The sequence below is a fragment of the Morus notabilis genome, unplaced genomic scaffold (genome assembly GCF_000414095.1).
Source record: "Morus notabilis unplaced genomic scaffold, ASM41409v2 Scaffold98, whole genome shotgun sequence".
In the NCBI taxonomy this organism is placed as follows: Eukaryota; Viridiplantae; Streptophyta; class Magnoliopsida; order Rosales; family Moraceae; genus Morus; species Morus notabilis.
Window position 1 is genome coordinate 762,649 of NW_010359472.1, and position 23,725 is coordinate 786,373.

General features: G+C 29.3%; 2 protein-coding genes across 2 annotated transcripts; both read left to right on the forward strand.

Moving 5' to 3' along the window:
• The first annotated feature begins 364 nt into the window (after positions 1-364).
• Positions 365-9,393, forward strand: LOC21407377 (cytochrome P450 87A3). Its single transcript, XM_024163207.1, has 11 exons — positions 365-393; positions 665-796; positions 1,687-1,782; positions 1,834-2,017; positions 2,770-2,919; positions 3,487-3,735; positions 4,179-4,268; positions 4,426-4,504; positions 5,461-5,567; positions 8,591-8,718; positions 9,300-9,393. Exons 1-11 carry the CDS (start codon positions 365-367, stop codon positions 9,391-9,393), a joined length of 1,338 nt encoding a protein of 445 aa, XP_024018975.1.
• A 4,931-nt stretch (positions 9,394-14,324) lies between these two features.
• Positions 14,325-18,547, forward strand: LOC21407379 (persulfide dioxygenase ETHE1 homolog, mitochondrial). Its single transcript, XM_024163209.1, has 9 exons — positions 14,325-14,549; positions 15,205-15,333; positions 15,597-15,704; positions 16,313-16,447; positions 16,763-16,804; positions 16,928-16,987; positions 17,080-17,133; positions 18,105-18,129; positions 18,258-18,547. The coding sequence occupies exons 1-9, from the start codon at positions 14,421-14,423 to the stop codon at positions 18,344-18,346; spliced, it is 771 nt and encodes a 256-aa protein (XP_024018977.1). The 5' UTR covers positions 14,325-14,420; the 3' UTR covers positions 18,347-18,547.
• The last annotated feature ends 5,178 nt before the right edge of the window (positions 18,548-23,725 follow it).

Below are 23,725 nucleotides of genomic sequence, written 5' to 3' on the forward strand. Positions count from 1 at the left end.
ATTATAATTATAATTATTAAACTATAATTAATCAATATTCTAATTATACCAATAATTATAATACGCATATATAATATAGTATAATATAATATCATATAATATATTATGTATTATGTATGTATAAAAAATTAAAAAACAAAATAATAAAAATATATTTATTAGTTTAATTATCATATTATTAATTACAATATTACAATTACGTTATTTAATAATATATTATATTATAAGATATAATTACAATATAATTAATATTATAGTGTATTATTATATATTAAAAGAATCAAAATGTTTCAACAACTATTTTCCTTGCAAATTTGCACAAAATTAATTGATGTGACGGTTTATTAGGCGCAAGTAAAGGGATATGAAGAGGGTCAGAGTATCTCAGTTCATGTGCGTCAAGGAAACCACCTCATACAAAGGCACATTTTGAAATTATTATAGTTTAGAAATCATTGAAAAAAAAAAAAAAAAAAAAAAAAAAGTTCAATGCGTAATACGTACGTGTCAAGGCTCTTTTATATAAAGTCTCATTTAGAAAATGTTCTTCTATACATTTCCTTCTAAGTTTTGGATAATTTCGAAGCCTAAGATGTGGTTGATAGTACTTTGCCTCATAGCTTTGCTTGTTATAAGGTTGAGCCATTGGATTTATGCTTGGCAGAACCCAAAGTGCAGCCAATGGGAAGTTACCTCCTGGCTCTATGGGTTTCCCCTTTGTTGGGGAGACCATTGAGTTTATCTTAAATAGAGAGGCAATCCGTGTTCCCCCATTTGTCCAAAAGAGACTTGCGAGGTATTTACCGTATCTATTTAGCCAATTATTTATTTATTTATTTATTTTTAACTTGTAGTTAGGAATTTATGACCTTAATGTAGTAAAATAGGTGTGGAATCACCCTTAGAGTGTGTTTGGTTGGGTGGAAAGGAATGAAATAGAATGAAATGAAATTGTAGTTTGATGTTTGGTTGGATTTAAAATAAATGAATGATCATTCACCCATTTTTGGTGAATCATCATTCCTTCCTCATATAGGAGGAATGACCATTTTAAGTTTTTTTTTTCCATAATTACCCTTCAATATTATAATATAATTAAAATATATTATATAGTAGTTATATTTTATAATATTACAATTATATTAATAAATTTAATAATATTATTATATTATATATCATAATTATATTATATATTATATAATAATAATTTTATTATATTATATTACATTTTACATATTATAATATTATAATTATATTAAGAATTTTAAAATTACAAGTTTCATTTTAGAGAATTCTTAAAATTACAACCAAACAAATGAATCAACTTTTCTTTCCATTTCATTCCCATTACCATTCTCATTCTCATTACCATTCCCCCACTGTAACCAAATGCACCCTTAGACTTTAGCAGTAAATAAAATTCTCTCTCTTTTGTTTTGGATAGGGAATTCTCAATTTAGAATTGACTACCAATACTAAACACATTGATTTCTTTATTTATTATTACTATTACTTGCTATAAAGGTATCATTGTCTCATAAAAAAAAGAAAGTCAATTTTTTTTTTCTTTTTTAACTGAGAATGAGAGGGATTTGAACTCTACGTTTTTTTTTAGTGGAGTCGGGTATATAATTATCACTAGACTAATCCTACAACCACTAAAAATGTTTGTATTATTTCATGCAGATATGGACCAATATTTAGGACCAATTTATTTGGCCAAAAGATGGTTGTGATAGCTGATTCAGAAATTGCTTACCGGCTGTTTCATCAAGAAGAGGAGTATTTTCGCCTCTGCATTCACTCAAAATTTTATTCCACTTTTTGATCCAGACACTATAAGATTACAACCCCAGGAGCGCTTTTCAAGTACATGAAAAACTTGGTTTTGCCACTCATTGGGTCTGAAAATTTGAAGAGAACATTGTTGCGTGAAATAAATGAGTCCACCACTCGGAGACATGTACAATCATGGGCTAGCCACGATGTTGTGGATGTCACAGAAGCAACCTCAACTGTAAGTATGTTTTTTCAATTGATTAATTTAGGTTATGTTTGGTGAGAGAGATAAAATAAAAAATAGAAGGGGTATACAATTTAGATGAGAAAAATACGGTCTTTCTTTTATAATGTTTTTATGATTTCTTTCTTCAATTTCTTCGGTAAAATTAAAATTGGGATTCTGCAAAAGATTCGAGTTCTCTAATTCAATTTATTCTCACAACTTTTTCCTCCTATCAAACAAAACCTAGATCTCGGTAGAACTATTAATTTAAACATAAACATATTCAAGTTCCCTAATCCAGTATATTGAATAAATTAAGAACTACTAATTCATGGTTATTACATATCTATTTTAATAGAGAAAATTGTTAAACTTGCGCATTTTTATCCATTTACTCTTATTAATAAATACGTTTTTGTTAGTATAATTATTTGATTATAAAAAGGATATTAATAAAAAATAAAATGTAAAAATTAAGATTCATAAAAGGCATATGTCAAGATATATATATATGTATATATGTATATATACACACGCGCGCGCTAAGAGAGCACATGATAATAAAGAGTTCACAATTTGTCAAGTTTTTTATACATTCAAAATTTTATTTATTTTAGTTCATGCCCTGTCATCAACAAAGTTTAAGCTCTCACGTCAGCAAATCCCTTCAGCTAGTATTTATCTTTTTTTTTTTTTTGGTAGAACCGTATTTATCTTTTTAGACTATGAGAAAATAAGCAATTGACCATATTCGTAATTGGCAGATGATACTTGAATATATTGCTAAGCGGGTCATTAGTTACGATGAGTCGAAGGATGCGAGGAATCTGAAAGAAAATTACAATGCATTCGTCCGTGGTATTGTATCGATTCCATTGAATATACCAGGGACTGGATACCATGCTTGTTTGCAAGTAAGTAACTGACAACAACTTTTAATAAATTGGGTAATTTGACAAAAACTTTTACGACAATTAGTAAGATTGAATTCTTATCAAATTACATTATCAGTTATTATTAAAACATGCTTTCATAAAACATTTGAAGGGTACCTATTCAAAACAAGTCCATATATATGTGAATTTTCATTTTAAAAAAAAAATAAAAAATTGATTATTTTCAATTCTGGAAAAATTGAAGATCAAAATTGTTTTATTGGGGACTTCTCTTTCAAAATCCATCATTTATCCTAATTTGTCAAGGGTAATTGTGTCTTTCTGCATAGTTAATTTTGGCTAAGTGAATTTTGTATAATTAAAAAATTATATGGATGAATTTTATTTGATTAGAAAAGATACAAGGGAAAGACGTCTCTGTAATTTTTAAAACACAAGCTATGTACTTTTGCATTTCGATTAAAAACGACGAGGGTTTCAAGGTATTTTGAATAGGATATACAATAAAATAAGTAAAACAATTAAGAAGACTTTTAATTAATTGATTTAGAACGACTAATATTTGATTTTTGAGGTTGAAATCAGGCAAGAGACAATATAAGAAAAGCGATCAAAGATATCTTTGAAGAGAGGAAGGCATCGAAGATGAAACATGGCGATTTTTTGTATTGTTTACTTGAGGAAATGAGGAAAGAAGATAATATCATGAGCGAAGCACTTGCTAGAGACATTATTTTTGGAATTCTCTTTGGTACTTACGAGACCTCTCGTTTAGCCATGACAATGTTAGTGAAGTTTCTTTCTCAACACCCTGAAGTGGTAGCCGAATTGAAGGTTTGCGTTTGTTAATTATCTTTTTTTTTTTCTGTTGCCAAAATTAAAAAAAAAAAAAAAAAACTTTTAGTGATAATGATCGGATCAATGTGATAATAATACAAATCTATTATTGACGGTAAAAATTCGTCAACATGAGATTTTTTATAATTTCTGTTATTTCAAATCACTCATGACATAAATGACGTAACCTAACTCTTGTGTACAAATAATTTATGTAAGATGATTTACCGTTTTACATTTAGTTATTTCATCAATATAAATAAATAAATATATTTATAGAAAGTAATATTTACTAAGGATAAGATTACAATTCACTTTACACATCAAATATTACATACAAGATTTCGGTTGCCAATACTGGCATTGTCGTATTATACATATGATGTTTTCTTGACAAAAAATTAATATTCATATTATTATTGATCTTTTACTTCATGCAGAAAGAGCACGAAGCAATTATTGAAAGTCGTGGTTTTGAAAAGTCTGAAATTACATGGGACGAGTATAAATCTATGACTTTTACACATATGGTGAGTTAAATTGTGCTTTTCGATAATTATGTTTTTAGTGGACATAGTTAGAAATTAACTTTACTCGTTTATATTTATAGTCTTTGGATTTTTGTTGTCGTTTAGATAATATTCTTTTTTCCTTTTTAACCGATAAATACGTGTTTATATTTTTCAGGTTATCAACGAAACAATTAGGCTTGGAAATATTCTGCCAGGAATTTTCAGAAAAGTTGTCAAAGATGTTCAAATCAAAGGTACTATATTTTTTTCCCCTTTTTGCTGAATGAAAGGTACTTTGTCCTTCTTAAAATCAATCACATGGCTGCCACAAAACTTACGGAGACGTCCTATTTTCCATTCCAAGAAAAAACTTCCTATTTTCAGAATATTATAATGTAATTTCACGTTTATAAAATATATAGTACCAATGAGTAAGTTTTGTTTAATAATATTAAATTGCTCAATCTACACGCCGATGTCCTTAAATTAAACTGAAAAAACTGATACAAGAGAGGAAATGAATAGAAAAATAAAAAATAAAAAATAAAAAAACATACGGAATAGCTTTTAAAAAAATTTAAAAACAAAAAAGAAAAAAAATCCTCTGCTGGAAGCTTAACAAGGGCTTTTAGGGGGGCGTGCACAGAATAGGTTCTATAAGACTTTGACAAACCAAAAATTTTCTGTGATATATTAAATAATAAATAGTAATTAATCATTATAAAAAGATTAATTACCAAAAATTGATCATGTGATATATTAAATAATAGATTATTAAATAAACATTAGTAATTAAATAATTAATTATTTAATTATGTAACTAAAAGTAATAATTTAAGTACTAAACGGAATATAAATAATTTAAGTACCAAAAATTTTCTGTGTGCATAAAATGACTATTAATAACCCGGCATTGACATTTAAATTGAAGAAAAATAAATAACCATATACAAAAATTAATGACACGGTGATATATATGATATTTAATGTGGCTAAACATCTCTTGGGAAAAAAAATTAGGGCACATTTTTTTGAATAATATTATTGTATAAGTACACGTAGATTCTTTTTGTCATTTTCTTAAAATACGAGGTAAATTTGTACATTTCAGTAAAATATCAAGAACGATTCAGTAATATACCATCCTACTCAGCTGGGAAAACTTTGCTGAAATAGTCCTTGAAAGTTAAAGAAATTGCAACTTTTACAGGATATACAATTCCGGCTGGTTGGATGGTCATGATCAATACAACAGTTCTTCATTTAGATCCTGACAAGTATGACGATCCTCTCACGTTTAATCCATGGCGATGGGGGGTACGATTTTTTTCTCTTTTTCAAGACTTTTAAGTATGTGGGATCCACATATATATAGATATGCAATTGAAATGTTTATTACATAGAATATGAACAACAATATGTAGGGAAAGAAAAAGTTTACTGATCAATTAAAAAAGAGTATATAAATAGTAATTTAAGTAAAAGTTTTATATGATTAAATACATATTGAAACATTCTAAATTATAAGATAACAAAATAAAAAAAATAATCATAAGCGATGAGATTATTTTGACGAGAAAGTTGATATTCTAGGTTTAAAAAATTTATGAGAGAGTGATAAAGTTTACAAAAAAAAAAAAAAAAAGAGGAACAAAAAGGAAAGGTTAGGAAAATATTGATGTACGAGATTATGGTAGAAATGGGACCAAAAAGAAAGAAAGGGAAAAAAAGACAGCGGAAATAATTAAAAAAAAAAGGCAAAAAAGTTTAAATAGAAAAAAAAAAAGTGGGGAAAGGGGAAAGTGGGACCAAACGGTGTGTATTGGACGACCAGGGTGAATAGTATGTCTTAATGTTATTTGCATTTATTAAATTGTAAATAATAAATAAAAAGAATGATAAACTCAATAAGAAAAAGGGTTATTTATAAAAAAATTATTTAGAAACTCAATAAGAAAAAGGGTTATTGATACAAATAACTTTTGATAATAAAGGTTATTTATACAAATAACTTTTGATAATAAATTAGTTATGTTTAGAAAAAAATGTAGCATGAGTAAAGTATAGTAGGTTAGGGTTTTACGAGGGATGAAATAGTTATAAAAAAAAAAAAAAACAAAGAGATCCCTTTTAAAAAGGAAGAAAAATATTAGGACTATTGACACATTTTGATTTTTATTTTAGATATGTTTTTTTTCTTTTTAGATTTTTTCAAACCTTTTTTTTATATTATCTTTTTAGAACCCTCACATGTCCTCATTGTGTTACGTTTCTTTCATCCGTTTTATAGTCAATTTTTTGTGTGTTTATGTCTATGTTTTTGGGTTTTTTTTAATCGAAAAACAATCAAAATTTTTACTTGGCTAATGAAATATATACATTTTGTACTCTTTAATTAATAAACCTTTTGAGACAGGATTTAAATAGAAATCATAATTGATCAAAATTAAAATATTAATTATAAAAATTCTTACTAAATTATAATTCTTGTAACACTTTGTCTTTCGATCTTCAAAACATAACATTCATTCTCCTGAAATATATATGAATTGTTAATAAAAATACCCTTTCCCTTAGGGATTTTGATAGAGGTGCCATATGACACACAAATATTAATTGTTCTTAAAGATTTTGGTGCAAAATTACTGCTTCTACCTATTACTTTTCAATTTATAGTTTTTAAAACATATTCTAATTTTCATTTAATATGATAATAAATAAAACAAAACTTTTAATCTTCCAATTCTTATCAATTAATTAATTGAAAATTTTCCAAAAAAATTTAAACTAACAGTTTTTAAATTCACAATATATTTTTTAACTTAATTCATGGTATATTCTTAATAACATTTTTCAAAACATCAACAGCACAAAAAAATGCTGACATATACATAGTAAATATTACATGTAAATAAGAATTAGAAAAAAAAGTTTTTTCTTAAGCTTTAAGATTTTTTAAGATTTAATATTTAATATTAAGAATGGATAGTATTACAAAATACCCCTGTATTATATCATATGAGTAATTAATTTTCTGTTAAAAACTTTAACATGAGACATTTCTTGTTAACGATTTATACTATGGGAGAGCATATGTTACGTTATGAAGATCATGGGTAAAGCGTTACATGGGTCGTAATTCTAGGAGAATTTTTGTTATTAATCTAAATTAAAATCGCGTTTGTTTAATAAAAGTTTTGAAAACAGAAACGAAAACAAAAACCAATGAGAATGATTTTTGTGAAAAAAATAGAAAATGATTAAAAGTTATTTTTCCTTTTTTTTCATTTTCTAGTACTTATCAACAAAGTTATATTAAATAAATAATTATTAATTACTAATTGTATTATATATTAATTAATAATTTTTAAATAGATATATTTAATAACTAAGGAAATGAATAGAAAAATAAAAAATAAAAAATAAAAAAACATACGGAATAGCTTTTAAAAAAATTTAAAAACAAAAAAGAAAAAAAATCCTCTGCTGGAAGCTTAACAAGGGCTTTTAGGGGGGCGTGCACAGAATAGGTTCTATAAGACTTTGACAAACCAAAAATTTTCTGTGATATATTAAATAATAAATAGTAATTAATCATTATAAAAAGATTAATTACCAAAAATTGATCATGTGATATATTAAATAATAGATTATTAAATAAACATTAGTAATTAAATACTTAATTATTTAATTATGTAACTAAAAGTAATAATTTAAGTACTAAACGGAATATAAATAAATTGTGTATATACCAATTATTTTTCTTAATACACTAATTAATTACTTATAATTTAATAAATATGAGTATATTACTAACATAGTAATTACTTATAATTAATTACTAATTACTAATTTTAATTATTTAGCATATTAATTTATTATATATATAGTTTAATTACTAATGTACTCATTAATAATAATTTATTCATTATTATTATATTATTAATATATTAATTTTTATTTGATAAATAATTATCAATTATTAATTACTTAATATATTAATTTACGATTATTAATTACATGTATTCAAAATAAACATAAATGTAACCAAACACGATTTTATTTTTTTATCATACTCAAACTAATCTCTTGAAAGACCACCAAACATAATTTTAGAATCAGTTCTAGAATAATTTTCAAAATAATATCATTTTTATTTTTACATTGAAAATAAAACTATTTTAAAAACATTACTAAACGGACCTAAAGTGTTTCCTTTTCTCCCTAATTTGTATAGGTAGTTGTACGCTCTTGTTTATTATTATTTCTACTAGATATTTATTTTTGTTTTCCACTCCATTTGTCTTTTTCTTTTTTTTTTTTGATAAAAAAACAAATAGGGAAAGGAAATGACTAAAAGTTCCAAGACTTTCATGGGCTTTGGCTTGAATCCAAGACTCTGTTTGGGAGCTGACCTGGCAAAGCTGCAAATGGCAATATTTCTTCATTACTTGGTTTTGAACTACAGGTAACTAAAATTATAAATATATTATATCTATAAACTAACTCTCAATAGATACATAATTCTCATCGTGATTATTTAGTAAATGTGAACATTTAGTTTTATAATAATCCAGTTTCATTAATTGTCATAATTTTTTGGTCAATTATTTAATTTATTATAATCGTCGAATTAATATCTTATGGATAAAAAAATAAAACACATTAATAAATAAATATTAAAATAACTATTAAAACTACATTGTAGATGTAAATATATAAATGAGTTTTTAATGGTTACGTTTCCTTTAATAGTCACCTTCAAATATATATTTTATATACGTACACACATGTGTATTTGTGTCTATATACCATTCCAAAATGAAGAAAAGACAGCGTAAGTGTGTATACGTGCCAAATAGTATATATATCTATATATATAAACTATTTATTATATTTTGACCTCTAAATGAAAACTAATAACAATATCACTTTCGCAAGCTACAGTATCACAACCAAATTTTATAAACAAATTGTGGTGTGCCAAATATTTTTAACTTAGATATTGATAACGTCTATTCTTGCTGTTTGCAAACTTGCAATGGTTAGATGGGAATTTGCTAAAGGAGGAGACATCATCCGAAGGCCTTGGTTAGAATTTCCTAATGGACTACACATCAAAATCTCAAAATACTTGGAGTGATCTGAAAAAGCTGCTAATTATATATTGGTGTGATGTCTGTCGTATAATCAGAGGGAAACATTAATATTTTATTACTCATGTACTTGTTAATAAATCAATAAAATAAAAAATTTATTCTCTTGTACCTAAATGTTATTTTTGTTCTCTTGTCCGTGATAAATATATCTGTTAAAACAAGAAAATAAAAATTTATTCATTTTACATGTTGCAACGAGAATGTAATGTTTTTAACTCAATGAAGGCGACATTTTTCTTGTGCACTCACATCGCCAAGGAAGGTTTATTGTGCCTATAAAAAATAAAATTGGTATTTGTTCTTATAGATGTATTTAGGGTTAATCATTTTTACGTGATATGTCCTAATTTGTTGCTTCTAGCATTTCCTTAATTAATGTATTGTCAAAACAAGTTTTAGCTTAAGTGGTAAAATTTGAGCCATATTCTAAAAAATCTTCACCCATCCTCTCCAAAAGCCTTATGGGGCTTTTCTAGAAAGTGTGAATCATAAGCAAGTTTAAGCAATACTTGACCATCATATTCCGTTGGATTATCCAATGTAGAAACAATATTGTTGACCAGCATAATTTTGAAATATGATTTCTCGAATAATAAAAGTTAATCATGAACTTATTGTGTTTAGTCCTTTTATGATACAATTGTTTTGTCAAATATATGCAGGTGGTTGTCACAAGTACTTGAAGAATAGTGCGTTAAAGCTTTTATATGATATTTTCAAATCAAATGCATTAAATAAAATGTGTTATAATATATACTTTTAATATATAATTAGAACGTAAGTCTCTTGTCTGGCACCCTAATAATGTCTTTCTCATCCGATTGTAGCTTTAACCGTTGGATTAGAAATATAGGGGTGAGATTTAGTTAAGGATAAGTTAAAGAAGCTTTGTGTATGCATAAAGTGTAGTGCTGGAACTTTAAACGGGCCGCCCACAATTGACCGAAAAAATTGAATTTGTACTCGTTATCTGAGCCCGTCCGCCCGAGAAATTCGGAGAGATTGAGAGATATTTATTTTTAGAATATATATAATATTATTTATTAATTGTAATTGTATATAAATAATTATTAAGATATTTATTGTAAGAATTATATAAGAACTATAATTAAGATTAAAATCACAAGTTTTTGAAAAAATTGTGCGAGAGAGAGATTTGAGAGATTGGGAGAGATTGAGAGAAATTGAAAGAGATTGAAAGAGTTTGGGTGAGGAAAATATTTGAGGGATGGTGGGGTATTTATAGGGAAAATTTTGGGTAAAAATTTGTTTTATTTCCCCAAATTTAGATCAAACGGCTATTTTTTGTCATTGGCGGGTCGGGTTCGGGCCGAAATCGGGCACCTGTAAAAAAAAACCGTTGGTGGTTGGGCTTTCGGGCATCGGTTCGGGTCGGGTGCCAATGGTTAAAAAACTAGCCGTTGATCGGGCTTTGGGCAATTTGGGCTGGAGGGAAAAAAAAAAAAAATCGGCGGTTGACGGCGGGCTTCAGAGATTCTAAATTTTCTCGGGCAGCCGCAGCTCGAGCCTGAATCCAAAAACTTGCTTGAAAGGGCGGCCTTATGGCCTTGCCGAGCCCGAAAAATTTGGACTTCGGGCAGGCTCGCTGGCCCAAAATTCCAGCACTAAATTAAAGTGTGTCAGAATGCTTTTTGATTTTAAAATTGGTACAAGATGAACTAAAAAAAAAAAATGTAACCGTGTAAAAGAACAGATTGTCTAACATTTATTTATTTATTTTTTTAATTTAAGAAACTATGTCTTCGTTAGGAATGATGTCCTTAAAACATGTGATGTATTTTAAATATTTTATTACTAATAAATAAAGTGATTTTTTATTATTTTTATGTGCAGAGCATGAATATCATTAAAAATTTAGTGATTATTTTGTGACCTTGATATTGTATATGTAAGTATTATATACAAGAGGATAATATCTAGGGTTGATAATATGAATCACGACATGACAACACGATTAGAAAATGATACGAATTTCACAAGTTGTGATAAAAAAAGAAGTTTGGGTCAGAATTGGGTTGACCTGAAATTGATACAAAAAATACTGGTCAATTTTGGGTTAGACCCGCCTAACCTGAACACGACACGAAACTCGTAAAAAACTAAAAACTATATATATTTTTCATGGCATATGTTAGATTTAATTATGAACTTGTGATATCACGATAATTATAGTTAAAATCTTATACTATTATTTGCTTAATTTTAGATGGATGTTAGTGTATTTTAGTGTGTTATAAATTTTAAATTATTTATAATGCATAAAAAACTAATGAAAAGTATATAATTTTCGCGTCAATTTCAGGTTCACAGGTCAATTTCGTGTCACGGGTCATTTTCGTGTCGTGTCAACTGGTAAAATGGTCGTGTCGTGTTCGTGTTGCGATTTTTAAAAAATTTTGTGTCACGGGTCGTATTTAGGTTGATTGTAAATTTAAAAAAAACGATCAAAATACGACACGAACATAACATGTGACACTGAGTTGCCACTCTTAATAATATCAAATGATAATAATAAAATATGTTCATAATGAATTTAATTAAACTTAGTGCATGTTTGGTTGGAGGATTGAGGGATTCAAATTCCCTGATTAAGGTCAAATCAGTGTTTGGAAAGACAAAAATGAACAGTAAAAAATGGGATCAGAAAAGTGATTGGGATCATTTTGGGGCCTGATTTCAAAATCAGGCCCCCCCTGATTCACCCGTTTGAAACCCCATGAACAGTAAAAAAAGGTGATTTGACATGGTGATTTGACATGCGGGTGAGAATTTTTCTCATTGGCTTGTTATATAATTGTTCTCGTATTTGATGTGGCGAATTTTTTTCTACTAATTGGCTTGTTATAAATTGTTGCTCGTGGGAGACAAGTTATGTTTGGCTTTTATTTTTAATTCACATTTTTTTCATATATTTCTCACTTAGCTTGTTATAATTTTGAGTTATAATTATTTGCATAATTTTTTTCTAATACTTTATTTTTTTAATTATACGATGAATTATATATTTTTTTAAATTACACGTAACGATTTATATTTATTATATAATTTCTTAAATTATATTTATTTTGGTCATGCTTCAAATTCAGAAAATAAGACAACTAAACACTGATTCGAATCACATTTCAGGTTAGAATCAGAATCATGCATATACACATCCAAACGAAGGTTATGATCACTCTGAATCATGATTCAAATCATGAATCATGGATCTAAATCAAATGACTCAAATTACCCTGATTTCAATCCCTATACCAAACGAACCCTTAGAGATCTCGATCAAACTTCATCACAGTGTGAGGAAAACCGAGTTTAGAGGAATAAAATATTAAAAGATATGAATTTAATTCTTTACTTTTTATTCTTGATTAAATTTTTTTTTTAATCAAATGGTTATAGGAGAGTGTGAGAAATAACAGTTTTAATAAGGAGACTGAAAAAAAATAGCATAATTTTTTTTCCAAACGGTTAGAACATAGCATCATAATATCAGAAAATCATTTTTATAATGTTTGAGATTCCAAAATTAACCCTCACAGTCTCTCCTATTCTCTCTCCTCCTCTCTCTCTTCCTCTTTCACGTCGCCAACGCCGTCACAAGGCCATGACAGAGGGATGTCCAGAGGCCGTGACCGAGAGATCGTCCGGAGCCACGAAAATGATCTCGAGAACTGCTCAACGACGATCAGGGATCACGATCTCCGATCTGGAGATCTCAATCATGATTTCCGGCTTCCAAAAGCGTTGCGTGATCTCCGATTCCGGAATCCAGACAAGTCTTCTTCTCCGGTTCCGACTGTGTCGTCTTCACCGTCACCGGCGACGGAAACAGAGAGAGAAGAGAATCAACGATAGAAAGAAAGAGAGAGAGGAGAATCAAAAGAAGTAAGAGAGAGGAGAGAGAGAAAAACGGAGGAGATGATTGAACGCTGGAGAGAGAACGTAAAGAACAAAAGGAAAAAGAAAAGGAAAACACTAAAAGGGGTAAATTTGGAAAATCATGTTTTTTTTAAAACCATTTAAAATTTCAAAAATGCTATTAACTTAACAAGTTAAAAAAATACGCTAAAAATAATTTATTTTTATTAAATTTGAAAATATGATGTTTAGTGTAATTTTCTCTAATTATATTAATTAAAAGGATAATAATTAAGAGTAGACGGTTAAAATCTCGATTTATACACTCTAAAAGTAACGTCAATAATTTTCTTTTGTCTAATTAATATTGTTTCTTTTCTCAATTTCAGGTGTCATTGGCCCATTTAAAAATGAGAATTTCTATAGTAACCCTTTTTTTGTTTTAGTATTGTTTTTTAATTATTGGATTACGATTTTCAAAGGCTTTATATGTGATTGTAGTAATTTTTTATGTCTAAGTACTATAAATTCTTACGTCGACAAACGCTAATCAGACCGTTAAATTCTTAAGCATATGGCTAAAACAACAGATTCTGTCAATTGTTAATAAGGACAGTCGTTGCCATATTGTTCCCATAGAAAATGAAAGGACAATTTGACACTTGTGATAAAGTCCAAGGAGATATTTGTAATTTGATCGAACGCGGGCTAAAAATTTATAGAACCTAAACGTGGATTCCACCAAAATAAAATCAGAGGGAAAAAAAAAAAAAACCTGCTTTGATTTCATCATCATCATCATCATCATCATCATCAGACTAATAATTAATAAACTATTAAAAGCTTTGGAATAATCGATTAAAAAATATACCATGGTTTTATCAGTATGGAGAGAAAGAAGGTTCATTAGGAAACAAAATCAGTGTGACTCACCAACAGCGAATGACGGAGCTGGCAATGCTCCCTGAATCCTCGATGAAGGAAGAAACTAAAATAATAATTAAAAATAAATAAATAAATAAATGATGAATAGAAAGTAATGCTGAGAAAGTTGGGATTATCTCTCTACGATTGACTTGAACAAAACCAAAACAGAAAGGAGCTGCAAAAGTGGTGGTGTCACTGCAAATTCGAAATGGGGTCGTCCGAAACGTCGTCGTACTCGTCGCCGAAGAAGATCTTGTTCCGGCAGCTTTTCGAGAAGGAGTCCTCCACCTACACTTACCTTCTCGCAGACGTCTCTCACCCTGATCGTCCAGCTCTGGTCTCTCTCTTACTTTTTCTCATTTGGTTTTGACGCAAAGGCCAAAATTCGACGTAGTTTATAGCTTCCTTTCGAACTAATTTGTCGTCAGGATTTCATTTTTGTTATTGAAAAAAATGGAAAATTCAATTTGTCACTCTTATAAGTTTTTGCTGTAGATTTTATTAGTTTTCATCGTTTGATGAAAAAATTCAGTATTGGTCGGTCATGTAACTCTCCGAGTTAAGAATTTGAGTTAAAATGTGAATTCGAGAAAAAATACTATTACGGAAAAAAGTTGAATTGAATTTTTGTGAGAGAAAATACTATAACAAAAATTTAAGTTATAATTCAAACTAGTGAAATGATCGAAGCAGTTCATGGCATAATATTTGCAAATTTACTGTTAAATATTTGTGTGAATTGATTCCTTCCTTTGCTAGTCATGTTACTATTGAAAACAATGATCTTTTGACATCTTCTATAATATGGAAATCCAATCCAATTCGGCCCAAGTTATTTCGATCACCTATCTGATGTTTGATGCAGCAAGAAAACTTTAGATGCAGTGAAAATTAGTTTCACTGGAGAGAATTGAAAATTCCTCATGAAAGTTTTCTAGGTTTCGTTTGTTTTAACTATGTGCTCATACAGTTTTTATCTTTCTTTCTTTCAGTTGATTGATCCAGTGGACAAAACTGTTGATAGGGATCTTTCTCTTGTTCAAGAACTTGAGCTAAAGCTTATTTATGCAATGAACACCCATGTTCATGCTGATCATGTAACTGGGACAGGGTTAATCAAGGTTTGTCACACCTCTATTTATTTTGCCCGATTGTATCTAGAGCTTCAGGAAGGTCTCGTGTTTAATAGAGCAGACTGAAAACGAGAAATCTATATAGCCGACCCTAATTAATTTGGGATTAAGGCTTGTATTTGTTGTTGTTGTTGTTTCGCGGTTTTGGGATGCACTCATTTTGGTTGAAGGGTCTTTTGATATTATGCACCTTCACAGTTTTCTGCACCTTTTAACTCTGATTGTTTGTTAAATGCAACTGTTTCTTGCAGGGTAAGGTTCCAGGTGTAAAATCTGTTATTTCAAAAGCGAGTGGTTCGAAAGCTGATCTTCTGATCGAACCGGGTGATAAGATACATTTTGGGAATCTTTTCCTTGAGGTAGGGACGCAAGACTCTTACAATTGATACAATCTATTGATGAAGTTGAATATTTGAAAAGAAGTATGCTCTGAGCTCTGTTCATTTATTAAGAGCAGAACAATTTTAGTTTTCATTGGACAGAACACTTGTGTGGTCAATTTAAGATGTTATTGATGGAATTCAGCCTCAGTTTGAAGAAATTTCTGAAAGGGAAAAGAAAAAAAAAAAAAAAAAAAAAACTTTTCATAGACTATATACAGTACTTTCCAATGTTTTTATTGTTAAAAAAATCACATGGCCAAAAGCGATCCCTAAAATTTAATGTAACTAGATGCCAAAGTAACTTTGCTGCGTAGTTGAAACATTTGTTTTCTCCCAAATTACCCTGTATGCACAAGAATATATATTGGAAAGTGGCTTTTATGAGAGTTAGCAGATGAAATAGTTCTTGGCAAGCATTTTCAGCTGAACATGAGATTTCATTTCAAAACAAAATTCTTTTTGAGGTTCCTAATTCGGGTGCTATTTGCATTTGGAATTGTTAAAAATTAGTACTCACAGAAAAGTGAATCTATCATCTTGTGTTAATAGCTATATTACAAAGAAAACAAGTTTTCGTGATGCAGGTTCGCGCTACTCCTGGTCATACATTTGGTTGCGTTACCTATGTTACGGGAGATGGACCTGATCAGCCTCAGCCTAGGATGGCATTCACTGGAGATGCCTTATTGATACGCGGATGTGGAAGGACAGACTTTCAGGTGCGAAGATTTAGACTTGGTGACAATATTCTGCTTCGATATTTTCCAGTAACGCGAAATTTTTTTGAATTCTCAAGGCATCAAGACTCGAGTGATTTTGATGTTGCGGTTCACATTATCCAAGTCTTTCCCATTTTTCTTCCTTTCTCCTTATTTTAAGAATATTTCTGCTCCCCCTTTATTCTTCCATTAAGGCATTTTCCCATTTCATTCTGTGAGGTTTTGTGGAATTGGTTTGGAATTATGATTGATGAAATTATCAAAAGAAAAAATGATCACTACTTGTAAGGTTTGATGCCATTAAGTTTTTTGCAGGGTGGAAGTTCACAGCAGCTCTATAAATCAGTGCATTCACAGGCAAGAATATTAGATTCACAATTATTGCTAAGAAATGTTATGAATTCTTAATCTAAACCATTTGAATGAATCTTTGAACTCTGAATGTCTCTTGAATAACCACTTGCCTACGTTCGTCACCAGATTTTTACGTTACCGAAGGAAACTTTAGTCTATCCGGCTCATGACTACAAAGGATTCACTGTACGCAAACACTTTAACCTTTTGTCAATTGGCCAACACTTTTCTTATTAAAAAAAATGTATCTGCTTATGTAACAAAGCTACTAATTTCAGGTTAGCACTGTGGGGGAGGAGTTGCTGTACAACTCTCGTTTAACGAAGGATGAGGTAACCTATCACTCAATGTTGTTCATGTCTTTCATCTACAAAATTCCACTTCATGAAATCCATTTGGTATCAGGCTTGAGGCTGGTGAAAAAATGAACCTCGGTTTTCTTTATTTTGCTATAAAAGATACACTGACAATTTCTATGCAGCAGAGCCAAATAGCTAATGTTTTGTAAAGATTAGTGATTTAACTGAAAAATGTTGGGTTTTAAGATTCTAGACGGAAAGGGTTTCTAGCACAATTGCCGAATGTGTCGTGGTTTAGCAAATTATTCGCTAAACTTTTAATTTTGACAATCAATCCTTTTAAATTTATAAAATTGTTGTAATGTGTCCAATTTTATTAACTTTATTCAATTTTTTTTAGATATAAGGAATTGAAAGTTGAGGAATTGAAAGATTTATACTACATTTGAATTAGGATGTTGAAATTTTCCGTCGAACGTGATTTTTTGACACTAATTTGGCATAATCATTGTTAAAATTGGGCATATTACAATAGTTCTACAAGTTGAAAGGACAACTTGTCAAAATTAAAAATTCAAGAGAAAATTGCTAAAACTATACAAATTTAAGGGACAAATATATATGTAAAATAACCCAGAGGAAAATTTTCTAAAGTGACAGTCTTAAAATGTGAAATTAACAAAATAACTTATTTTTGTTTTTACACTGAGCGACCCACTTGGTCGGTCATTTTAAAAAGTGGCCACTGCGTGAAAACTCTGAAGTTATTTTGCAAATAATTACATATTTTAAAAAGCCATTTAAGTGTCTCTCTTAAAAGTCATTTTGCGAAACCAGTTTGTTAACCTCTTGAGAATACTACAGAAATTGATTACAAAATTTTAGGAGTTTAGGCGTTTGGTGGAAAATTATTCTTATTTATTTCTGCTCCTTATGATGAGTTCCAAACATCCTACTTTTGATTTAATTTAATAACATTAAAATTGTTTAAACCTCTTTTGCAGGAAACATTCAAGGGCATTATGGAAAGTAAGTGCATGCTAAAACTTTTTATTTTTTTATTTTTTATCTGCTAAGACATGCATATTCTTTTAAGTAGTATGCATTTTATTGGGATGATGAATTGCTGATAACTTGCACAATTTTTTTTGTATCAGATTTGAACCTGTCATATCCGAAGATGATAGATATAGCTGTCCCAGCAAATATGGTTTGTGGTTTGCAGGCAACGACATCTGAAATTTGATAAGCCCTTTTCTAATGAAGCCACAATATGTTGTTGATTTGTCTCATAATTGCATAGTCATTACAAGCATGTTCTCTTGTATCATCCCGTTCTAAGAACTAATAAATAAATGGTGAGACTGAATAATGAAGAGGAAAATCAAAACTAGATAATTGGCTTAAGGGAAAATGTACTTCACATGGATGATTGTACTGTAACGTGTAAGAGACAGCACTTGTCAAGTCTATACAATTTGTTCCTTTTATGTTTGTACAGTCATATCATATTAATCTCTTTCTCTCTCTTCTTTAGATCTTTTGTGAAACAAACATGACCTTTTGGTTGGGTATATTGTGAAGCTTTTAGTAGATGTTGTTACCTTTAAATTCTCGATTCATTGATGGTATACTTATAAGCTATATTATTTTTTTTTGAAATTTACGATTGCGTCCTAAAATGTAACAATCTTATGTATTTATTATATTTTTAAGATGGACATAAACAACAGGAAATTAACATATTGGTTAAAGAGCTTATTGCTTGAGCACAACAACACAAAACGCATGTTCTTGTTTGATTCTCTTGAGATTATAGTAGAGCATGTTATTTGGTCCATTAATTCAAGATAGAATGACAAAATTGAAAACCGTGTTTTTTCTTTAGGATTATCATTTTATTTTGGATTGACTTTCGGCAAGTTGTGTTTTTCTTCTCTCTTTTGTTTTTAATCAATTTGAGACAAAAGAAAAAAAGACAGTTGGAAGCAGACATCAATGACAAGTCATGTCAGGTAAGCAAAATATGAAACTTAAGGATAAAATCCAATGGTTACTTACCAGTGAATGTGGTGGCTTAGCGGTAATAGAGAATTGTGGTGGATTTATGATCATAAATTCAATTTAAATTTTGTGATCACACACGCTTACATACTTTTATGTTAATATATTCAGTAGAGTTGAAATGACGTGCTCCTTGTTTTAAAATTATAGTCTATTCATTCTTGTGAACGTTTAGAGGTTCCGTTGATAACGTATGCCTAAAAAAGATATACAAATGTTGGTAGTCTTGATTCCTCCACTTTTCTTTTTTAAATGGTTACATTACTTCTTAGTGCAATAAACGAATGTATGAGAAAAGTTTTAATATGTAGACATATGTTTACAATTCACCGAAACAAAAGGAGGAGGAGACTATTTATTCTTATATAAAGCATGTAGAAATAATGTCTTTTTTTTTTAAAGATTTAATTTGACATCCATTTATCTACAAGTACTGTTTCGATCAGACTAATAACAAAATCTAAAGCAGCTTCTCTATTTTCTATTTCATATTTTTTAGCCAGTTTACCTGATCCACCAAAAAAGAAAATTAAATTAAAGAAAGTGAGAAAGATAAAAATCCAAAACCAATAGTAAGGAAATGTTCAACGCTACCAATAAATAACAATTAAATGCAATGGCAGCATATTATTATATATTATACCTATTACTAAATGAGGCACTCGGTTTACTGTACTAAGTACAGTGCCGGGTCTTTTTTATAAGAAATTCTGGATGTGTCTTAATTTTGTGTTTTTACTGTTTTAGCCTCAGTTCTTATTTCTGTTTTGTTTGGTTATTTTCGTAATTTTCTTATTTAGAAAAATTCCGTATGTGTCCCGAAATTGTGTATTTACCGTTTTATCCTTGATTGTTTGTTTTTGTTTTGTTTGGATATTTTCGTAATTTCATTTCAGAATAGCATTTTGCTATTCTTCGAAGCTTCTAGCTTCATTTTTCCTGCACTTTTTTTTGGGTTTCTTTTCTTCTCTCTCTCATCCTCTCCGTGAAGTTTTCTTCCTCATTTTTCTCTGCAGATCTTCAGAGTTTTAAGCTCTTTTTATTCTTAATATGCTTTTCGTCTTTGTTTTCTCTCTATTTTTTCTGTATTTTCGTTTTGGTTTCTTATGTTTTTCATTTGTGCATGCCTCTGGTTATTTATTTTCGTGAAGTTTCTACTTTCATTTCTTCCGTGGAAATATGTTTTGCATTTGTGCATGCCTCTGGTTATTTATTTTCGTGAAGTTTCTACCTTTATTTCTTCCGTGAAATTTTTTTTTATCTATTTGTTTATTCATTTTTTCCTCCTTTCTTTTTTCAGATATGTTAGTGTTTGTATAGATTTAGCTTTTTTTTTACTTCTATTTTTTTTCCAGATCTGTTATTGAGGTTTATGGGATTAGATATCTGCATTTGATTTTGTAGTTTTATTTTTCGTTTATATTTTCTTAGATTTGATTTTGTTTTTTCTCTGTTTTTTGTTTTTCCATATCTCTTAGTGTTTTTTTTTTTTCATTTTTCCCCTTTTTTCATAATTTTTTTTTGTTTTTCCAGATCTGTTAGTGTTTTTATAAATTTAGCTTAGTTTTTGTTTCTATTTTGTATTCGGGTTTTTTTTCCCAAGTTTTTAAATATATGTTAGTGACGTTTTTGGGATGTTACCCCATTTGGTTATTTTTGTGAAGTTTGTTTCACTTTTTTTTCCCTTTTTGTAAGATTTCCGGGATTCATTTTTTATGTTTGTTTTGTTTTGTAGTTTTGTTTTCCATTTTAATTTCCTTAGATTTGCCTTAGCTTTTTTTGTGTTTTTCATTTTTCCAGATCTGTTAGTGTTTCTGAAATTTTTTATGTTATTTTTTTCCATATCTGTTAGTGTTTTTATACATTTGGTTTCGTTTTTTATTATAATTTTTTAAAATTTGTTTTTTTTTATTTTCAGATTTATTAGTATTTTTATTTCCATATGTATTATTTGTTATTGTTATCTCTTAATTGTTTTCTTCCTTTTTTAATTAAGTTTTTATTTTTACTAATTATTGACCCTTTTTTCCACAGGTTATATTAGTCGGGAATATTTAGACATTTGTTTTTAGTGCAAGGTAATTCTTTCTAACGAGATACTTTGTTTTGACTGTCTGCAGGTTATTCGTTCTGTTCCACTGTACTTATCATGCAATGTAACACCTGTTTTTAACAAATTATTACCTTTTGTTTGCAGCGTAATAGCGGTAGTATTAAGTTTTGTTTGCAGTATTTACTACCGCCATATACTCAAACGTTTATTTTCTTCGTATAAATATATTGTTCTCTCTTTCATGCTTATAGTCATTTGCTTTACTTCTGCTTTCGTTGTCATATACTTATCGTCTATCTTCTCTGTTTTCTTCCTTTTCTTCAATTTTCATTAGAGAGGTTTTTTCCCCCGTTCTATTATCTCTGTTTTGAAATGTTTTTAGTTCTTCTGCATCAACTATATCCACTTTCATTATTCCTCTAAGGTATTTATTTCTTACCTTTTTCACCTCATTTCCATATACTTATCGTTTATCTTTTCTGTTTTCTTCCTTTTCTTCAATTTTCATTACTGAGTTCCTTTTGTTATCTCTGTTTTGAAGTGTTTTTCTTTCTTTTGCATCAACTCTATCTACTTTCGTTATTGTTCTAAGGTACTTATTTCTTACTTCTTCCACTTCATTTCTAATTGTCTATTAAAAATATGTTGGTCCTTGGTGGTGATGATGTTTTTCCTCTTTATTGTTGCCATATATTGAGTAATTGTTAAAAGTGATTTAGCAAGAATTGATGTTGTCCGGATTATTGAAGATTTATCCTTATATTATTTTCGTTTAGGGTGTTTATGTTTTTTGAAAAATAACAAATCTTTTTACTTTTTACTTGCAAATATTTTATTTTCCTTATTCCACTTTGAACCATTTCATTCTTTAATTGATTTTTTTGTAAGGTTTTTTTTTCACTATTACAGCTATTAAAATTTGTTCCTCTGTTATTTAGTGTAAGTCTTTCAATAATTCAGCTGGTAGCCAATGATAATGTTGAATCATAATTCAGTTACTTTTGATACATGTTGGTAGAATAAAAAAAAAAAACCCGAGAATTGTTGCCATGTATTGAGTAATTGTTAATAGTGATTTACTAATTATTGATGTTGCCCGGATTATTGAAGATTTATCCTTACATTATTCGTTTAAGGCGTTTATGTTTTTCTAACAACAATCAATATTTTAACTTCTTAGTTGCAGGTGTTTTATTTTTTTTAACTCTGCTTTGAACCATTTCATCCCTTAACCAAATTTTTTCCTAAGGTTTTTGTTTACTATATTTACTTTGGTGTTTATTATTTGATAGGAAGTTATAATCATTTAACTATGATTTAACTTCGGAAGTTTCTTATTTTCTATTTTTTTCCTTTTGTCTCAAAAAGAGCTACAATTTGGTATATTATAGGCCCAGTAATGGTTTCCAGATAAAAAGTTATGTTGTTTTCAGTCACTGTTCTACGATTTTTCTCCTCCGAAACTGATGAAAATAAGTGAATTTTGGCCCGAAAAATTGGGTTGGTGGGCTACGCCCTGCCATGATTGTAGAGCTCGAAAAGAGTTTCGATTTGGTATATGATAGGCCAAGTAAAGATTTCTAGATCAAAACTTATGGCCATTTTCAGTCATAGTTCTCCGATATTTTTTCCTCCGAAAGTGGTTAAAATAAGTGAATTTTTGCCTGAAAAATTGGTTGGCAGGCTATGCCCTACCATGATTGTAGAGCTCGAAAAGAGCTTCGATTTGGTATATTTTAGGCCCAGTAACGATTTCTAGATAAAAAGTTATGGCCATTTTAAGTCACAGTTTTCCGATTTTTTACCTCCGAAATTGATGAAAATAAGTTAATTTTGGCCCGAGAAATTGGGTTGGTGGGCTATAACCTGTCATGATTGTAGAGCTCAAAAAGAGCTTCGATTTGGTATATTATAGGCCCACTAACGATATTTAGATAAAAAGTTATGGCCGTTTTCAGTCACAGTTCTCTGATTTTTTTCCTCCAAAACTGATGAAAACAAGTGAATTTTGGCCCAAAAAATTGGATTGACGGGATAAGCCCTACCATGATTGTAGAGCTCAAAAAGAGCTTCGATTTGGTATATTATAGGCCCACTAACGATATTTAGTGTAACATCCTAATTTTCAGACTTAAACTTTTGTGCTAATTTTGTATGAAGGAATTGTAAGAGAAATGATAAAAGAGTTTAAGGACTAAATTGCAAGGCTTTAGGGGGGCATGATTGAAAGAATTTTCATAGTTGGGGGCCATATTGCAATATTAAGGAAAAAAAAAACAGGGCCAATTGCCCTTTCACGTGGCATGTTTGGAACCTCAGCCATGCCACTCATCTCCCTTCTCTGGCCACGTTGAGGTGGGGGAAGGAGTAACATAGGAAGGAAAAAAAAAATTGACTTTCTCAATCTCTCCCAAAACCTCAACTCCATTTCATGTTTTTCACTCTTCCTTTCTCATTCCCCCATCCGACTCTCTCTCTCCCTCGATCTCCCTTCCAGGAAAAAAAAAA

What these genes read in the sequence shown, in the direction of transcription:
- LOC21407377 (XM_024163207.1), top strand. Translation starts at nt 365, where the DNA reads ATGAAGAGGGTCAGAGTATCTCAGTTCAT. An exon ending in CAAAGATGTTCAAATCAAAG is followed by an intron (nt 4,505 to 5,460) that starts GTACTATATTTT and finishes CAACTTTTACAG; the next exon opens with GATATACAATTCCGGCTGGT. An exon ending in TTAATCCATGGCGATGGGGG is followed by an intron (nt 5,568 to 8,590) that starts GTACGATTTTTT and finishes AAAAACAAATAG; the next exon opens with GGAAAGGAAATGACTAAAAG.
- LOC21407379 (XM_024163209.1), top strand. Translation starts at nt 14,421, where the DNA reads ATGGGGTCGTCCGAAACGTCGTCGTACTCGTCGCCGAAGAAGATCTTG. An exon ending in CTGGGACAGGGTTAATCAAG is followed by an intron (nt 15,334 to 15,596) that starts GTTTGTCACACC and finishes TGTTTCTTGCAG; the next exon opens with GGTAAGGTTCCAGGTGTAAA. An exon ending in CTCGTTTAACGAAGGATGAG is followed by an intron (nt 17,134 to 18,104) that starts GTAACCTATCAC and finishes CCTCTTTTGCAG; the next exon opens with GAAACATTCAAGGGCATTAT.